Source organism: Rhodnius prolixus, unplaced genomic scaffold, assembly GCF_049639745.1.
Source record: "Rhodnius prolixus isolate KJV_2025 unplaced genomic scaffold, Rpr scaffold_9, whole genome shotgun sequence".
In the NCBI taxonomy this organism is placed as follows: domain Eukaryota; kingdom Metazoa; phylum Arthropoda; class Insecta; order Hemiptera; family Reduviidae; genus Rhodnius; species Rhodnius prolixus.
In genome coordinates this window covers 6,295,971-6,314,713 of record NW_027411604.1, presented here as the reverse complement: position 1 = coordinate 6,314,713, position 18,743 = coordinate 6,295,971, and the positions used below count along the sequence as shown (strand labels likewise).

The following is an 18,743-nucleotide window of genomic DNA, read 5'->3' as shown; positions in this document are numbered from 1 at the left end:
CACCCTACCTAGAAATCTGTGTCTATCAATTTGAAGGTGCATAAGAAGGAAATGGATTCCTAGATAATGACTGTGCTCGGGATTGTAAGAGCAGAATTTCTGGCGTAAGCAGGAGCAAACATGCTTCTTCAAGCTTCCCTTTACTGACTCTTAACCTTTTCACAGAACTTTTGAAATGGTGTTGATGTAATAAGAACAATTACAAAATGATAACGAACAACTTTATCTGCGTAAATGGACGCAGTTCCCCAAAAAATCAGCGCATACAAATGCTATAAAGGACATTTACAGATCTCTTACCAGTCACTCGTGAACCGTCTTAGATCATGCAGATCTACAAGACAGCCGCACCAGTAAATTGACTGAAAAAGAAAACTAAACAGGTTTCAACAAGAATGAAAATATCTCCTTTATCCTTTTGTGAGGAATAAAACCTCACAATATCAATATCTTCCTAACAGGACAACTGATGAGGAAAATTCCCTATCACCAACTGAAAACTAAAACCCGATCCTTCTTCTATTTTGTCCTTTGATCGTCTATCCACATTTCCCTTAATAAATTTACAAAAATAATATTTTTATTTTTTAATTTCATTATTGCCTTTATTATATTCCAAGACAAAAAACAATTTCTTTATCTTCAATTTTATTAATAAAAAAGTTTGATGGGACAAAGGAAAAATTAATAAACTTATTTTTATTTAATAGTGCGTATTTTATTTATTTAATTGTAATGGACATTCGACTTTTTTTTTCATTTATTAATTTATTATTAATTGAACGGTCATTTTAATAAAAACTTTCTGCATTTTAGTTTTTTTTTTGATGTTTGTTTTTAATTAAATTTTTACTTCTGTCAAATTGTAGGCACACTTTCAATATTACTTTCTCTTTATTTAATTAAAATTTTGTCCAAATTGATTGCTGTTTGTTTGTTTTTTAACTAATTACTGAGGAGCTATCCGCAAAAAATCGCCTAAAACGCTACTCTTATTTTGTTACCCAACTACAATACGCTAATCATTTTATACTCATTTACACTTTATTATTTTTTTTGTTTAATTATACTTATTTGATTAACTAATTATACTATATTATTAATTTGTTTTGTTTACGGATAAATTAATGAAAGATTAATTTATTGTTTTATTTCTCTCATTTAAGCTAATATTATTTTCGATTAATAAACTATTCTAAAATATCGATTAAATTTGAGAATTATTAATTTTATTTATTAATTTTTTGGTTTTATTTTTAAAAAACATCGATTACTAGACTACAATAAATTACATTAATATAATTATATTACGACTATATTTAAACAATCCTTTTTTTTTAAATCAATAAAAAGATCGAATTTTTTTCCCTCTTGTTTGTACTCAATATTTAAGGACTAGGGGACTCGTTTAAAATATTTATTGCGGGCGTTGTTTTAGCAGCTATTTTTCGGCGCGGTTGGGGGGGAAGTGGCACGGAAAAAGTCCGGAAATGTTCAGCTTTATTACAAAATAAAGTAAGGGATTTGATGAAAAATGTTTATTTATTTATTTTTTTTTGAAATTTATTATTATTTTTGGTTAACTTTATTTTAGAATTCAAGTAGCATAATTTTAAATTATGTTTCATTTTTCTTTTTTTTTCCACAAATAATTGTTTTATATATATATTTTCTTCTTTTTTTTTTTTTTTTTTTTAATATATTTTTAATTTCGTTTTTCTTTAAAAAATACCTGTTGATATGTAAAAAATTTATTATTTTTTTTTAATTAATTTTTTTATTAAAAAATTCCTGAGCAACTGAAAACATTTATTAGGACGTATTTAAGCGAATAATGGACATGTGCGACAATTTTGTGCGCACAGATTTATTTTTGTATTAATTTAATTTATTAATTAATTTTTTTCCCTATTAAATGAAGCAAGCGATGGACAAAGGTTATACAAAAAAGAAAATGCGGTGTTATTTTTTTGCATTTCACTTTTCTTTTTTCTTTTGACTGCAACTTTAAAAATTATGTCTTTCTAATAAGGAATAATGGAATAAACTTATACTTTTTAAGAAAAATAGAAATCATTTTCTCTTTTTTAAGTGACTTTAAAGTGATCATTATTCATCTCAAAATTAGGGTAAATACGGAGAAAAGAAATGCCAGATTTAAACTCCCGAGTTCTCATTTTCCTAATTTTAAGATATCTTTTTTTTTTTTTTTTTTTGGAACCTACTCTGTGCTCAGGTGATGCGAGAACAATGTTCTCTCGTTAAAGATAATACTCTATCCATGAACGGGGAGATGTATTTCAGATTCCTACTTTTCGGGCAACCAGATACTGATACTGATTAGATACTGATTGAAAAGAAATTATTAAAATACTCTATTAACCTATATGATTATCAGTATTTTTACTTTAAGGTATAGATTAATGAAAAAATTAAAATAATATGCGGTTGCAGAACAAAGAAAGAAAAAGTAATATACAACGACTGAGTAAAATACATTTTTAAACTCGTAAGTTATTTAGATGAACAACGCTGGATAACATCGTTAAATCTTTGCCCGACGGTAGACTGCGTATTTCCTTTTTTTTCTTTTGAGTCATCTATCGGTTTTCAAAATTAAGTGAAGACCGGAAACAGATCCGATGACTCAAAAAATGACATAAAAAGGAAGCAGCAACTTCGGGAAAAATCTAAAATATTACTCCCTCATCTAATCGAGTGTAAAACAAAAAACAAAAAATGGCCTCACTGTTTGATAAATATATATTTTGTGATATAATAATTATTTATCATTAATATATTCTTATAATTACGTGAGTGTTTTCGTTTTTCTTTAATTTTTTTTTTAAATATGTTTTTTTTTTTTTGATAACTTTTGATATTTTTAGATTTTTATAAAAAATAAAAGAAAGAAGAGCTTAGGTAGGGCGGGTGCTTAAATCGAGTGTGCATAAGTATAAAGCTCAGAGAGGAAGGGCATGAAGGCACAGAGGATCTAGGTGTGCGGCTGCCAAAGGTAATGGATACATTAGAGCCAGTGCGTGCTGACTGTTACCTGCGGGATAAGGGAGCCCGAAGCTAGGATACCCGCTATAACCGCGCCCGGCAGCGTAAGCAGCATAAGCGGCCGCTGGGAAACCTGAAACACTCATAATAATTAATACAGTCCAATATATAAAAAAGAAACAGGAAAATTAAACAAATAAGTGCACGAGAAAAATATGTATAATATTACAAAATTCTCGTCTCATAAACAGGAAATAAGGAAAATTCTTTTAAAGTCTTCATCCGTTTTCATAGCAATACAAGTTGAAGAATGTTTTTTGTGGCAAATAAAACATTCCTAAATATAAAAATGAAAATTATATTTTTTTATTTAGCCCGGTAAGGTTTTCCTTGTTCCCCATTTATACCAAATATTATTTTTCTCATAAAAACAAAAAGTAAATCTTCCCTATTCAAAGTATACGTTGTAAAAGAGGATTGATTGTAAAGCAACATAACCGTGGCGAGTGTTTAGAAAAAAAGAATTCTTAGTTTTCCAATATCTTTCAAATAAAAGAAAATTCCTATAGTTTTGAAAAATTTTCCTTTTCTTACCGCTATTTACTGATTAGTCACAAAGAAAATCTTTTCTTAAAACATGGCCTCCTTAATAAATTGATATTTAAGGAGGACATTCAAGCAGCTGCTAACTTTTTCAGGAAGTACCCTGAGGATTTTTCTTGGTTCTTTCAGCCTCCCAGGCTAAAAAAAAGGACAACTAAAAGGCCATCTTAATTCACAGGAATCAGTGAATCACAGTGTGTCCAGAAGCTGGGAGAAACGGTCTTATTATAATATTTCGTTTAATTTCTAGTCTTTTAGTTGTAAAAAGAGGAACAATATAATATATTGTTAGTACAATATATAACGACCAGGGCCGGATTTAGATGAAAAGAGGCCCTTGGCTATTCCAGTTATGAGGGGCCCTTTCACCTCCCATTTTTTAAGTTTGTAAATTACATGAGAGATAATACATCGTAAAATACATCACTCCAGTGATACATCACTAAAACAGTGTTTTAGTGTTTACTGTTTTTAGAATAGTGTAATTTTAATTATGCTAACAATTTGAATGTAGGTCCCTCTCTTGAACTTGAGGCCCTAGGCTGAAGCCTAGTTAGCCTATAGGAAAATCCGGCCCTGATAACAACACTGTAAGTTCTCTAACTTTAGACCTATCTTCTCTCTATCTCGTATAAGAAGCTAGAAAGAATCTAATTTTGAAATACCAAGTTAGCTCTACTTTACAGAAATATTGTAACCGCAAAGCTGGTCTTAAGGCCATCAATTTATAGGCATGAAGTATAACATTTTTATGGATAGTAAATCATTTACTAATAAACTTAGGATGGAAGATTTGCAAAGAATCGGTCAAATAAAACAACTCGTCTCTTTGCCAACGTTTCCACAAATATATTGTATGGCGGTAAGTCCCCCTATATCTGTATATAGTATATACCTGCTTCCCCATTTCTGGCTCTTAGTTTCTGTAACTCAACCAACCCGCATAGCCACGTAAGTTTTCAATAATTATAAAGAATTTATTGTATTTTACTGTATATTTTTTGTATTACTGATTTTTTACTGTTTTTTCTATGTTACTAACTCTGTAAATTGTTTTGTATTTGTAATATCCAGGCCCTGAAGAGGACCAATATACAGGGTGTCCCAAGCTATATGGATAACGACTTTTTCTCGGAAACTAAGATAGCTAGAAAAAAACTAAAAAATACGTGTTCCCTTAGTTTTTTGATAGAAATCCAAATATACTTTGTGGCTACTGAATCGCCATATAACACGCCCATCAAATTGTCTATCGAGATATCTCTTTACATGCCTGATAGTGTTATATCGACACGGGGGGCGATTCAGTAGCCACCTCTCTCACCGGGCTTGACACCTATGGACTATTTCCTTTGGGGATACCTGAAAAACAAGGTGATTATTCATAACTTTTTTCTTTCTTTCCTTATTACTGCTTATCTAAAAGCATTTCTAAATCTAGGTGTATCAGAATCAAGTCGGGATGGCATCTGTAGATGAACTAAAGCAGAGAATAATAGATACCTATAAGTCGGTTAAAGCCGAATCTATTTCTTTGGCAGTAAGGGGCAATTGGCAGGAAAGAACATGTCTATGCATCTCTAATGGTGGAGGCCATTTCGAGCATGATTTGTAATATTAATGAGGAGTAAAATTTATAATAAAATAGTACTTTTCTTCTTATTCTATCAAAAAACCGTTATAATATCATTTTATCATTTCTTATAAGAATCATGTTTTCATTCCTAACTTCTAAAATATCACTCACAGAAAAAAACCGTTCAAGTAAATTTTTCTTTAAAAAAATAGAGGAATCCATTTCTGAAATAAAAACTGCACCTCACCATTTGAAAAAATGAAGTTGGTGCCTGTATCTCGCTTCTGGAAGCACCGAAAAAAATTTACAAAGTAAATTTGGATTTCTATCAAAAAACTAAGGGAACACGTATTTTTTAGTTTTTTTCTAGCTATCTTAGTTTTCGAGAAAAAGTCGTTATCCATATAGCTTGGGACACCCTGTATTTGTCGAAACGTTGGCAAAAAAAGACGAGTTGTTTTATTTGACCGATTCCTCGCAAATCTTCCATCCTAAGTTTAACAATTTACGGTGACGAAACCTATATATTCATTTACTAATAATTTATTAGTTGATTGCCTTCACCGCAAACCTAAAAAAAAATATTAAATCAACTTTGGGAAAAATTTTTTAATAACTTATGTCCGGGAAAAAAAATAACGCTATTTCCTTTTTTTGGGGGGGATATAACCGATCTTAAATAAGTTTCCAAATATTATATCGCTTCGAAACTACATTATAAAGAAATACAATTTAAAATAAATTCAATTGAAATTTAAAAAATGAAAAGTTGATAAAAGATTCTAGACTCACCGTCCGGTAAGGCCCCCAGTGACCACATGAAGTCTAAACAGAACGAAAAACAGAAAAAAAAACAAAAAAATATTAACTTTACATAATTCTATACCATTAGTAAATAAATAAATAAATAAATAATAAATAATAAAAATAAAATTATCAGATACACTATTTACTAAAAAAAAAAAAAAAAAAGTATTAAAAACCAAAAAATAGACATTCATGTCTTTATTATTTTAACTAAGGACAAAATTTAAAAAGAAAAAAGTAAAAATTTAAAAAGAAAAAAGTAAAGGATTTCATGAAATTTCATAAAATAGGTTCTTTTCAATAATTCTCTTTTTTTGGTCAAAATTTCATTAAAAAAAAATAAATAAATAACTAAAAAATGGCAAAAAAATAAATAAATATGAAATAATAAAGTGGTAAAAATCATTTCACTTACTTAAAAAATACAAAAAAAAAGAAAAACCTAACGGAAATGAAAGAAACTTATGATTACTAATAAAAGAAAGAAAAACATAAAATGAAATGAAGGACTTACAGCGATTTAGCGATTTATTTTTCACGCAGGAAGAATGTGTGGTTGTGCGGGAGTTTTCTTTTTTAAATGAAAAATAGAAAATAAAGGTTTTCCAAGGTTAGCAATTTGGAAAAACTAAGCGAGGGAGTTGTAAAATTAAAAAAAAATAAATCTATGTTAGTGGTTCTTAACCTTTTAAATGGATATCGAAAAACAATAAAGTGTAACAGGTAACAGCTTTTTTTGGGTGGGGTTCTGAGACCCTGAAGAAGCTAAATCTAAAGCATTATGGGTTCGGAGACCCTGAAGAAGCCTAGATCTACAGCATTATGGTATCTGAGACCCTAAAGAAGCCTAGATCTACAGCATTATGGTATCTGAGACCCTAAAGAAGCCTAGATCTACAGCATTATGGTATCTGAGATCCTGAAGAAGCCTAGATCTACAGCATTAATGTCTCCTGCAGATTTTTTTTCAGAGGCAGGAAGAAGAAAACTATAATGCATTCTCCTTTCCGGATGTTAGTGAGGAGGAATTTTCTGGGATGATATCTCCGTTGGTAGCTAAGGGATAAATTGTATCCTCCTATTTTGCTGTCACAGAAGTAATTCCGAGGATAGGAATAGATGAATATTTTATATCATACTTTTGCCATATCTTTATCAATGTCTTATGAAATTTGTCAGCAATGGCGGGCTTAGATCCTCATAAAAAAAGAAAAAATAATTGTCGAATTTGGTTTTTCTAAAAACAGAAAAGTCATTTTTCGTTTCTTCTGTCTGCTAATGATCAGGGAGATGATTTAATTCAGGCCTGATATTGAAACAATTCCAGTTGCTGGAGTAAGGTAACGCAGGTTAGAGGCCCAGAAAAAGTTCATACCCTAAGTAAAGCACATGAAGTCAATCTACTGGGATACGACGTTAGATATGGCGTTGCGAAGAATGTGCATGAGTAATTGGAATTATAGTGGAAGACAATCAACTTAAATTTGTTAGGATGCAATTACTTATTAGGCCTTACGAGATCTGTAGAATGTCAAGTTGGTTGGGTGATACGAGGACAAGTGAGCTAGAGTGAATGAACAGCTAAAGAAGTCAACTTTGAACTTTATTTGTACAATATGTCTTTAAGGACAATTGGAAAGACTCCACAGTCTTGGAAAAGCGATCTCTGATAGTAAGATAATCTGTAAACAGTTATGGGTCACAATAAATAACTAAGGGCAACATTGTCAAAAGGAACCTCTCATCTTTGCGTCCACTGCTCAAGATTCTAACATCATTTACTTGGCACAAGATGGGTGCCAAAAAAAAAAGTTGCAGGGATTTAGAGGATTCCCAAATTTTTCTTTAAAATAAAGCGCAAATCCTCCTTTATAACTGTAAATTTTTGCAACCACCCAGATCTAATAGGTTTCGAGAAAAAAGTGCAAAAACGGCATTTTCAAAAAATGTTCTTGTTGTTGTTGTTACCTTTTTTTGTAAACTGCGTAGCGCCTAAACGCTAAAAAACGATTTTCATGAATGAGGTGTCATTCAATTCGGAATTTTACATAGATCTAAACTTTTGGCTGCAAGCGAATGAAAAGCAAAATTTGGGTGTTTTTCAACGTTACGCTTTTTCGTGCACTTTTTTGACGATCAACCCTTATACAACTGTCCTACCGGAAAGTTTTAATCTATGTAGTTCTTTAGCGTTCAGTGCAGTCCTACATAGGGCTTCGTTTCAAAGGATCTGCAGTTCTTCAGCAGGGGAGGTCTCAGAACAACAGAAGGATCGGACCCACTAAACAAAATAAAGCGGTGAGAAACCTAATTAGGCCAACATTCCTACACCCTCATTTCCTGGAATCACCTGGCTTTCATCCAGCACCTCCTTGGTTCTTCCTCAAGGGTTTGTTTTGAACATTGGAAAACCTAACCCTAGTTAAGAACCACTATACTAAAAACAAAAAGTGATAACTAGCTAAGGCTATAAAGCAGTGTTAACTAAAGCCTAGGAAAAAAATTTGTAATCTACAATCTAAGAAAACTAAAAAGGAAATTATTTGAGCAAGATGGCTTTCTCTTTCTCTTTCTCTTTAGCCGTTCTGTCCACCCGCACACGAACCACACATGTTATTATCTTTACACTGCCACTTGAAAAACAAAAAATACAAAAAAAAAGAAAAAAGAAAAGCGTATTTATATTTTGTAATTGATTTTTTTTTTTTTTTTTTAAATCAAATAATAAAGAAAACAAAATAAAGAAAAAAGAACATAAAAAATAAATTAATAAATAAAAATAATTCAGTATTTTGCATATAGATGAATTTTTTAAGTATTATTATTAATTTTTCTTGGATGCATTTAGTAAAAAGTGCATGTTTTTTGTTAATTAAATGGTTAATTAATACTGAAACTACATGTTAAATTAAAAAAGATTGAAAATACGCTAATTGTTGTTCAACATAAGATATTAATTTAATAATATTCTTTTTCAATACATTCATCAGTTATTTTTCTTCATTTTCTGTTTTTAATTTATACTAAATGCATAACCACTTGTTGTAGAATATTATACTAATTCTAATACACATATATATAGAAATATAATAATTTATATTTATATATATATATATTAATATATAAAATCTAATATAGATAGATATTAATTACTAATTTCATTAATCTGTAATAAATAGCATATATTATTTAATAATGTAATCTAAATATATGTTTATGTAATTAATATACAATACACACCTAAAACACACCTAAAAATCTACTTTTTACCTAAATTTCTAACAAAAAAAAACAATGAAAATTGTTCATAAATATATATGTATTATATAATTTGATTAAATATTTAAGATATTTTTTATAAAGCTAAAAAAAAAATGTCTCCCACTTCATCAAAGATAAATGAAAATTAAACAAAAAAAAATTATTGATTTAAATGATATAAAAAAAAAAATATCAAACTAATTAATTAACCTCAAAATATTGTTTAAAAAAAAAAAAATCCCTAAAATGAGAAAAAAAAGAACAAATAAAAAAATTAATTAAATACTAAAGCCTAATTAATAAAATATCTAAGCCAAAAAATTTAATTAATACATTGAGATTATAATTACTTTTATTGTGATTTGACGAAACTTTTTTGGCACGGTTTGGAATATTTAAAAAGAAAAAAAGTATTCTAAATAGTATTGTCTGATATTGCCATTAAAGACTACTTTTTTTTTTTTGGTAGTAACCAAGAAAATTAAATTTTGGTATTTATTTCACTACTAATACTAAAATATTTTTAATTAATTTCTAAACAGCATTTTTTTTTATTTAATTACGACTAATCTATGATATGTAAAAAATAGTTTCAAGAAAAATAGTTTTCTTTCTATTATTTTCCTTAAAGAAAAAAACTAGCAAATATCACAATTTTTTTTTGTTTTGTAATTATTTTTTGACTAACTACGGAATTTTGTGCATTTTTTTTTTTAAATTTTTACTAATCTAAAAGTAACAAATAATTAATTAAATAAATTAATTTATAAAAATGGCATTTTGTTCCCGTGTATTTTTGTTTGAATATTTTTTATTTAAAACTAATAAAATACTTTTGAATTATAGCCAGCTGGGGTTTTAAGAGCAATGTAATGGAAACTATAGTCTGCCTTTAGTTAACTATAACCGCATCTCAGCCCTCCAGTCATAAGAGTGGTTAATAAGGAGCTCGGCTGGCTCAAATAAACAGGAGATCATGATTATCAGAAGCAAGACAGAAGCCATCTCTTTATAAGGTTAATCGCACTGGACTACAACAAGCAGTTATCTTTGCCCATCAATCTCACTAGTATCTTTTTAGTTGGAACTTAAATAATTTAAACCCGCAAGGAGTAGTTGATGCATATGCAGCTACTTGGGGAGTAACGACCCCACGGGTTACCACAGTTACAGTACACCATGCGCGCTCACCAGAACTGTACACATCGGGCAGAATTGTACGACCAGTATATGGAAACCGTTCCTAGGGATTCCATTTGTTTTTTTTTTTTTAAACTGGAGGGATAGATTAGGGTCCCTCGTTAGGGGACAACCTCCGCTGTACGAGTACTATTATTTATCCTTCTGGAGAAAGGAGGAGGCTTTTAAGTAAACTTTTGGGCTACCCGAACCTTCTCAGTGCATTGTCGGCCTCCAAACAGCACTGAAGACCACTCAACATCCACCACTAGACAGTGAGCTGTAGAAACTACAGAAAGAATAAGAGTTGCGTGCCTGGACTTGAACCCACTGCTCTACTAACCGAACTAATCCTTTCACTAACTAATGAACTATTTGACTTTTTCTTTTCATTATAACTCATACTCAAGAAAAGGAAGAAACCTCATAAGACCATTACAAAAAAAAAAACACGTGTGTTAGCATTCTTTAAAGTTCAAAACCGGAGGACAACAGGGAGATTTTTTTAATGGCGGATCAGACAGAACGCTATTTTTTATTGTTAAAAATAATGTCAGGCGCCATCACTACGTCATATATCGGTTACTCTCAAGAACTACTGGTTTATTACTACTATATCTGGATAAAGTACGAGTAAAGTAACTACTCCTTTAAAAGTAAGATGCTATTAAGGTGACGCAAGAAAATGAGATGCGGAGCTGATAAGATTAACTGTTTTATTGGTAATACTGTTCCTCGATCTGGAAGTGAGATTCGAAAACAACAATCATCCGGAATTAGTCAGAAAATGTGCCTAAAAAAAAAAAAAAAATTTATCTAAGCAGGAACCGTGCCTGTAGCTTTTTCAAGAGGCTGTAGATTTGAGCCACCTTTCCACGCTAAGAAAGATGTTATAATTTTAGTCTAGGCTTTCTCTGAAGTCAATAAATTTTGTTAACATCTCCGAAACATCAGGCGTCTGATGAATAGGGGACAGAGAGAGAGGCAAAAAGCGGAAGAAAAAGGGGATTTGGAAGAGTGCAGTCTAACAAAATACCGAAAAGGAACGAAAGCGACACGGGAATCTTGGCTAAGATGACTTCGTACGGTCTTTTTTTTGGGGGGGCTTGAGCTTATCGATTATTCAAGCGTAGTTTAAACTTTAGAGAAGTCCAAGCTCAATAAGGATGAACTAAGGATAATCCTGAGTATTTTAAGGTACGCCACCAGCCAGATATAATTCTTAAAAAGTAAATAATATTATATGAATAATACATTTCTTTTAAAATATTAAAATCTTTGAAAGAACATTTACTAGGTAATCTATAGTCTTTTTTTTTTGTCTTTAAAAAATAAAAATAAATCAACATAATTTAGGAAAACTCCAGACTAGTCTAATTTGTTAGTTTAAATTTTTCTATTGAGAAAGAAAATTTACTAAAATTTTCGTTTGATTTACAATAAAAGAAATGGAACTTTACGACAGAGCGGGCTGCATCAATGGATACAAAACAAACATTTTTTTGGAATAAATAAATAAATAAAATAAAACTAAGAATTTTTTGAAAGATTATAACAGCCCCAGATTGTAGACAACAAAAAGAAAAGTATAAAAAAACAAATAATAAGAAAAGTAACTTCAACGAAACTTACTTGATGGCATATCTCAGGTTCGCAGCGCGCCCTGTAAATCAAATCTACGGACGATTACCAAAAAAAGAAAGGAAAAACAAAAATTGCTATCAGCTTTTCCCGTCAGATTTTTTTACCTTTTTTTATGATCTCAAAAATAACTCATAAATTATGAAATTTCATGAATTTAAAAAAAGTTTTTATTAATTAAAAGAAAAATTAATTAAAAAAAAAATTTAAATAAGAGAATCTTCCGTTAAAAAATAAAAAAAATATTATATAAAAACACTCCCAGCAATAAGCGATATAATAAAATAATTAATAAATACCCCTAAATTAATAATTATAATTTATAAATTTTATATACAAAAAAAAAAAAAAAGCGCGTCAACAAATAATATAATGTTGAGTTCTGTTTTCTTTTGAATAGAGTTCAAAATATTATTTTAAAATACTTAAATCTTATAAATTTTTCTTTGATATATATATATTATTTTTTTTTTGTAAAACTTTTTGGCTTAAAACAATAAGCACATTAAATATATAAGTACACACAATAATACTGACATTATATACTTGGTTTAATAAATGAATTTATTTATTTTCAATTATTTTAATACTTTTCATTTTATGAGTTTGAAAAAGAGAACTAAAAATGAAAGAAAAATTTGGCCTTTTATTTGAAGGAAATTAAAAAATATATATATTGAGGTATATCTAGTTTTAGGAACTAATCTAAAGATAAGCCACCTTAACTCTTTTTCTAAATTACTTTTACTAAAACTAAATATAGTTTCTAAAGTTTTTCAGTCTTATATGAAAATTTGGTTTTTCTAAATTTAGGACAGTCTACAAGTTTTCTCTTCTTTATTTTTGGTGCAATTGACAAAATACTTTTCTTTTATTCTAAAATTTAAAAAAACACTACAATCTACAGGGGGGTTTTTAGTTAAGGTGGTGGCATAAGATTTCTTGATTTTGATACTGTAATTTGATACAAACATCAATTTAGAGATATATTTTTATATTTCTGGTGAGAAAATGGATAAGCAGAAGTGATTCCTCGTAGGACAGAAGAGATTATTACGAAGAACATTCAAAGAAGATCAAGGAAATGGAATAACAAAACCTTAACTGGAATTCAGACGACGAAAGGTTCAAGATAAGAATTGCCACTCTCAAGATTAAGCCTTGATGTTAAAAATATCTATATAATGGGCCACAAGAATAATAATACAAGGATTCAGGAAGAAAGATCTAACTAGAAAAGGTGGGATTAGACGGCAGCTGAATGAGGAGAGCGATTCTATTAGATTCTCACCAATATGTTCGGAGCTGTCTCAAGAATTTAGTGCTTAACAAAAAAAAAAAACTGATTTATTTCCCTCAAAGGAAATTCATAGAAACTTTCCCAAAAAAACAGAAGAAACAAATAGCTTTTCCGTCTAGTATGATATTCTATGATTTTTTTAAGTTGATGTTCCAGTTACTGTTCGTTATTTTTGGTGACTGATTTATAGTTTCAATAGGATGAAAAATTAATGCCAGTTTCAGTCATTATAAACTTTATTCTGCCGAGCTTTCGACCTAAGGACTAGGTCTATCTTCAGGGCTATTTTACAATATACTGTTTTACATTATTAGAGGGTTGGTGTTTCTTCTGTCTTGTCTGTTCATGGACTAGAACTTCTGTCTTGTCAGTCCATGAACAGACAAGACAGAAGAAACACCAACCATCTAATGATGTAAAACAGTATATTGTAAATTAGCCTTGAAGATGACCTAGTCCCCTAGGTCGAAAGCTCGGCATAATAAAGTTTATAATGTCTGAAACTGGCATTAATTTTTCATCCTATTGATGTTCCAGGTTGGTGTAGTAGATGTGAGGCATTTATTTGGGGCCAGAAAATTTTATGGGCATTGTAGTAGATTCGGAAGGGACATCTGATGATCGCCTGATCTAAAAAAAATACTGGTGACTCCTACGAATTTTGGGGAGAAGTTAAGGGGAAACGCTAATACAATGTCTTCCAGTTATTGATTTCATCATTTAGAAAGAAAAAAACCTGGATTGGTTTTATGAAGATGGCTAGGAGAGTACTGGACATCCCTCCAGGACCATCCTGGAACCTAGTACGTCTGTTCAACAATGGCAGGGAACATTAATGATTTGGGGACACCCCTCGCAGTGCCCTACATTCATAAAAGTTTTCAAGCATCTTAATAACCAATAGAAATGATAAATAAATGTTGAATAAGCGTAATCAAATTTAAGTTGTAAAAAAAAATATGTACTTAATGAGAAGTAAAATCTAAAGGAAAGGTCAATTTAAATTCTTGGATAATTGAAGATGATGTAAAAGGAACAGAACCGGAAAAAGAGATTCTCCAACAATACAGAAAATTGAGAAATCGTAAATATCACTCATGATTGATGATTTGTGGTTTTAGAAAGGAAGCATTGAAAGAGCTAAATGCGAACTATAATGCCAGAGAGAGACATGCCAACTTAAAGCTGTAAGAGTAAAGAATGATGATGTCTGGTGTAAGCCGAGAAGAACGGGAGAAAGTCAAACTGAGGATCTGCAAACAGAGCATCTGCAAACTGGGGATCTGCAAACCGTAGATCTGCAAACCGATGAGTGAAAAGGTAGCTTCCACCAATTGGTATTCGCCTGAATAAATATAAACAAATAAGAATATCTGTGGCTAAAATTTCCTTCTGAAACAAGAGCGTCCAGTTGCGGATATTAAGATAGACTTTCTAGGTTATTTAAAGGCTAGTGTACAGAACAAATCATGAAGGCTACTGTAGTTCAACGAATTATTTATACACCCAGCTTTGCTCAAAGTATTTCCTTTCAATTAGATTGATTCAAACTCATTTTTAGAATTTAGAAGAACTAGAGCTTGTTGATAACGATTATTTTCAGGTAAAAGAGGAAAAAGAAGAGGTGGAATAACTAATAATAATCCTGTTAAAGGTTACAATCGAATGAAGTTTGACTTCTGGCCAAAACAATCAGATGATAGATACAGAGAAGAAGACAAAAAAGAATAATCTAACACATTAAAAATTAAATTTTTGTTACATTATTTAGACAAACCGAAACTCAGTAGTTTAAAACATTATTAAAATTTTAATTCTCTTAGTGAACACCAACTAACTTGGTTTTCAGAAGGAAGTGCGCGTAAAAACAGGTGTTTACTTGCCAATTACATTGTAAATCCAAATTTACGCAATCAAGAGCAAATTAAAAAGAAAACCAGTAACCAGTAAAGCAGAAAACCAGTAAATAAATTTAAAGAGGGCGCACTCTAGAACTTTTTACAAAAAAGTGATAAGAAGAACTGTCAGCTGATAAACTTGTTTTTAGTTTTAATTTGATAATTATTTCGAAAATAATGACTATTTAGCCACTGATTTGAGACAAAATAATTAAAAATGTACTGTTACTTGTTAAGTGAGTTGAAAGAGTTCTTGTTAGAAGAATATTTTAGGGAAAAAGCTAGTCCAATCATCTGGATCACTTAGGATGCCCTTTATTTGAAGGCTCCACTCTTCAAGTTGGCTTTTGACTTTCTAGAAAATTGGGGATCAAGTGATCAGATTGGCTGGCTCCCATAAAAATTCTACTTTACTCTAATGACTAGCGTTTTACATAAAAGCTATTCAAATCAAAGAATTCACTTATTGAAAAGTTTGCATCAAATTACTTTATTTAAAAAAAAATGTCGAATTATGCCAAATAGGAAAGGATGTCTATGAGGTAACTATCTAGAGGGGGATATCTAGAGGGGATATCTAAGCTAACAAGGCAACGAGTGGCCGGCTCAGTTAAAAATTTTTCAAATTCAAGAGCAATTTAGTTTTTAGTTTTAATAATTGTTTTTTGTTTGCTTTTAATAAATCATCTTCAATATTATTATTATTCCTCTCAATAAAAATTTAATTACAAAAATGATAAGCATCATTTCAAAGTGCAATCGCTTGTGGTAATGTTGGAAATACCGTTGTCAAATCTAAAGCGGTAGGTATTGGTAAGAGTTCAGTCATGGCATAAGCCAAAGGAGGTGGTTGCGGTCTGATTAGGAAGCGTTTGGGCAACGCGGCAGTAGCAGGATGATGGTGATATAGTGCGGGACCTGCTGGGAATACGGGAACAGGATATGGAGCGTAACGAACTGTACCGGCCGCCGTGGCACCTCGACTTCCGGCCAATACCAACTCACCGTAAGCACCTCGACCGGCTGCTCTTGTTTTGGCTAGATTCGCTGGCAGCATCACCTCCTTCGGTTGTGCTTTCTTGCATTCCACCTGTAACAAGAAGTAACACATTTCTTAGTATTAATTAACTATCATAGCATTATTATAGTATCATAGGATTTATCCACCGACTCCTAAATACGGACCTAGGGTTAATCGGATGTTAGATTCAGATGTCACAATGTAAGAATGATGAGAAAGTATTCGTAAGCAAACTTGTGATTCGAATGGGAAACCGCGGTGTTAATATCAGAGTAAGCAAGGGTCTCAGACGATCTAATTGAACACTTTTAGAAGAACAGTCAGATGTGGAAACCAATGAAAAGTAAAGTGGCTAAAAGGTTTTCTTTTTACATTGACCAGAGTTTTTTTTTATTAGTTGTCTTTAAGTAATATGAGCACGAAACGCGAATGGCAAAGATATCTTATCGCAACCTACGATCAATGCAATCAAATATGATGAGAGAGGTCTACTCCTCTTTCTTTTTATATAATCCGCATAGGAGCTCCCAGCTAATCATGAGCAAACTCTTTAGGCAATGCTAAAGAAGTAAAACAATTAGAAAAAGTGGAAATAGTCTCCTAATTTCTCTGGAATTCTGTTATTTCTGCATTTGATAGTTGATAATAAGGGCAATGCTAGATTATACATCTTGGGTCGATCTATTTTGAAAAACAAGAAGTAAAAACTAGTGGAAAAAGTAGAAATAGGCTCCTAATTTCACTGGAATGCTGCTGTTTCTGCATTAGATGGTTAATATTGAGGGCAATGCTAAATTGTACATGTTGGGTCGATCTATTTTGAAAAACAAGATGTAAAAACTAGTGGAAAAAGTGGAAATAGTTTCCTAATTTCACTGGAATGCAGCTGTTTCTGAATTTGATAGTTAATATTAAGGGCAATGCTAGATTGTACATCTTGGTTCGATCTATTTTGAAAAACAAGAAGTAAAAATCATTGGAAAAAGTGGAAATCGTTACCCATTTCACTGGTTTTGCTGTTGTTTCTGCATTTGATAGTTAATATTAAGGCCAATGCTATGTTGTACATGTTGGGTCGATCTATTTTGAAAAGTAAGAAGTAAAAACTAGTGGAAAAAGTAGAAATAGTTTCCTAATTTCACTGGAATGCTGCTGTTTCTGCATTAGATGGTTAATATTAAGGGCAATGCTAGATTGTACATGTTGGGTCGATCTATTTTGAAAAGTAAGAAGTAAAAACTAGTGGAAAAAGTGGAAATAGTCTCGTAATTTCACTGGAATGATGCGGTTTCTGCATTTGATAGTTAATATTAAGGGCAATGCTAGATTGTACATGTTGGGTCGATCTATTTTGAAAAACAAGAAGTAAAAATCATTGGAAAAAGTGAAAATCGTTACCCATTTCACTGGTTTTGCTGTTTCTGAATTTGATAGTTAATATTAAGGGCAATGCTAGATTGTACTTCTTGGTTCGATCTATTTTGAAAAACAAGAAGTAAAAATCATTGGAAAAAGTGGAAATCGTTACCTATTTCACTGGTTTTGCTGTTTCTGCATTTGATAGTTAATATTAAGGCCAATGCTATGTTGTACTTCTTGTGTCGATCTATTTTGAAAAGGAAGAAGCAAAAACTAGTGGAAAAAGTGGAAATAGTTTCCTAATTTCACTGTAATGCTGCTGTTTCTGCATTTGATAGTTAATATTAAGGGCAATGCTAGATTGTACATCTTGGGTCGACCTATTTTGAAAAACAAGAAGTAAAAACAATTAGAAAAAGTGGAAATTGTCTCCTAATTTCACTGTAATGCTGCTGTTTTTTCATTTGATATTAATGTTAAAAGCTGCCAATGTACAATCCTGGTTGTAGAAAGAAGATATGAAATTTCGTTGCCTTTAAAACGTTCTTTTCTTAGGTTTGACTTCTGCGCAAGATTTGATGGCAAAAATTGCAGGCTCATGCAACAGAGAGTGATTTTTCCAAGAGATCTTTTGATAAATTTCTCTGGGTTCACCCCAGGCTCCTCTTGATCTACCAGATAGCTTTAGAACCATTTTTAAATCAAACAATTCTTTACTTCTTTATCCATATCAACGTGGAGAATGGTTTAATGGATATATTGAAATTGATAAAAATAAGAATTATTCTTGTATTAATCTTTGAAGTGTGTAGCGTAACAGTGATCAACACCGATTGGGTAAAACGAAGAATTTGTTGTCGTATAAACAAGGAAAGAAAGAGGATTATAAATAAGGTATTTCAGAAACAGAAGGAGAAAAAGAATTAGAGACAGTAGAAGATGGTAAAAAGTAGTAGTGGTGGAAAGACCGAAGGGAGAACTAGCGAGCTAGGAAGGTCTGAGGATGATCAATCACGGAACACACACAGAAGTGTTGAGCGATGAGGAAGCGAGGGTTAATCAAGACATTTGCTCTGTTCTCCTAATTATCCA

The 18,743-nt window shown here is 31.1% G+C and overlaps 1 protein-coding gene across 13 annotated transcripts in view; it reads right to left on the bottom strand.

The window, feature by feature from the left end:
* Window positions 1-18,743, bottom strand: part of Rbp6 (RNA-binding protein 6) — a 1,109,038-nt gene that overhangs the window by 61,773 nt on the left and 1,028,522 nt on the right. For all 13 annotated transcript variants that reach the window (XM_074128249.1, XM_074128251.1, XM_074128246.1 and 10 more), the window contains 3 exons: window positions 16,277-16,361; window positions 5,978-6,010; window positions 3,056-3,139 (listed from right to left, as the gene is read on the bottom strand). In XM_074128249.1, coding sequence (XP_073984350.1) covers window positions 3,056-3,139; window positions 5,978-6,010; window positions 16,277-16,361 — 202 coding nt within the window. The remainder of the gene's footprint in view (window positions 1-3,055; window positions 3,140-5,977; window positions 6,011-16,276; window positions 16,362-18,743) is intronic.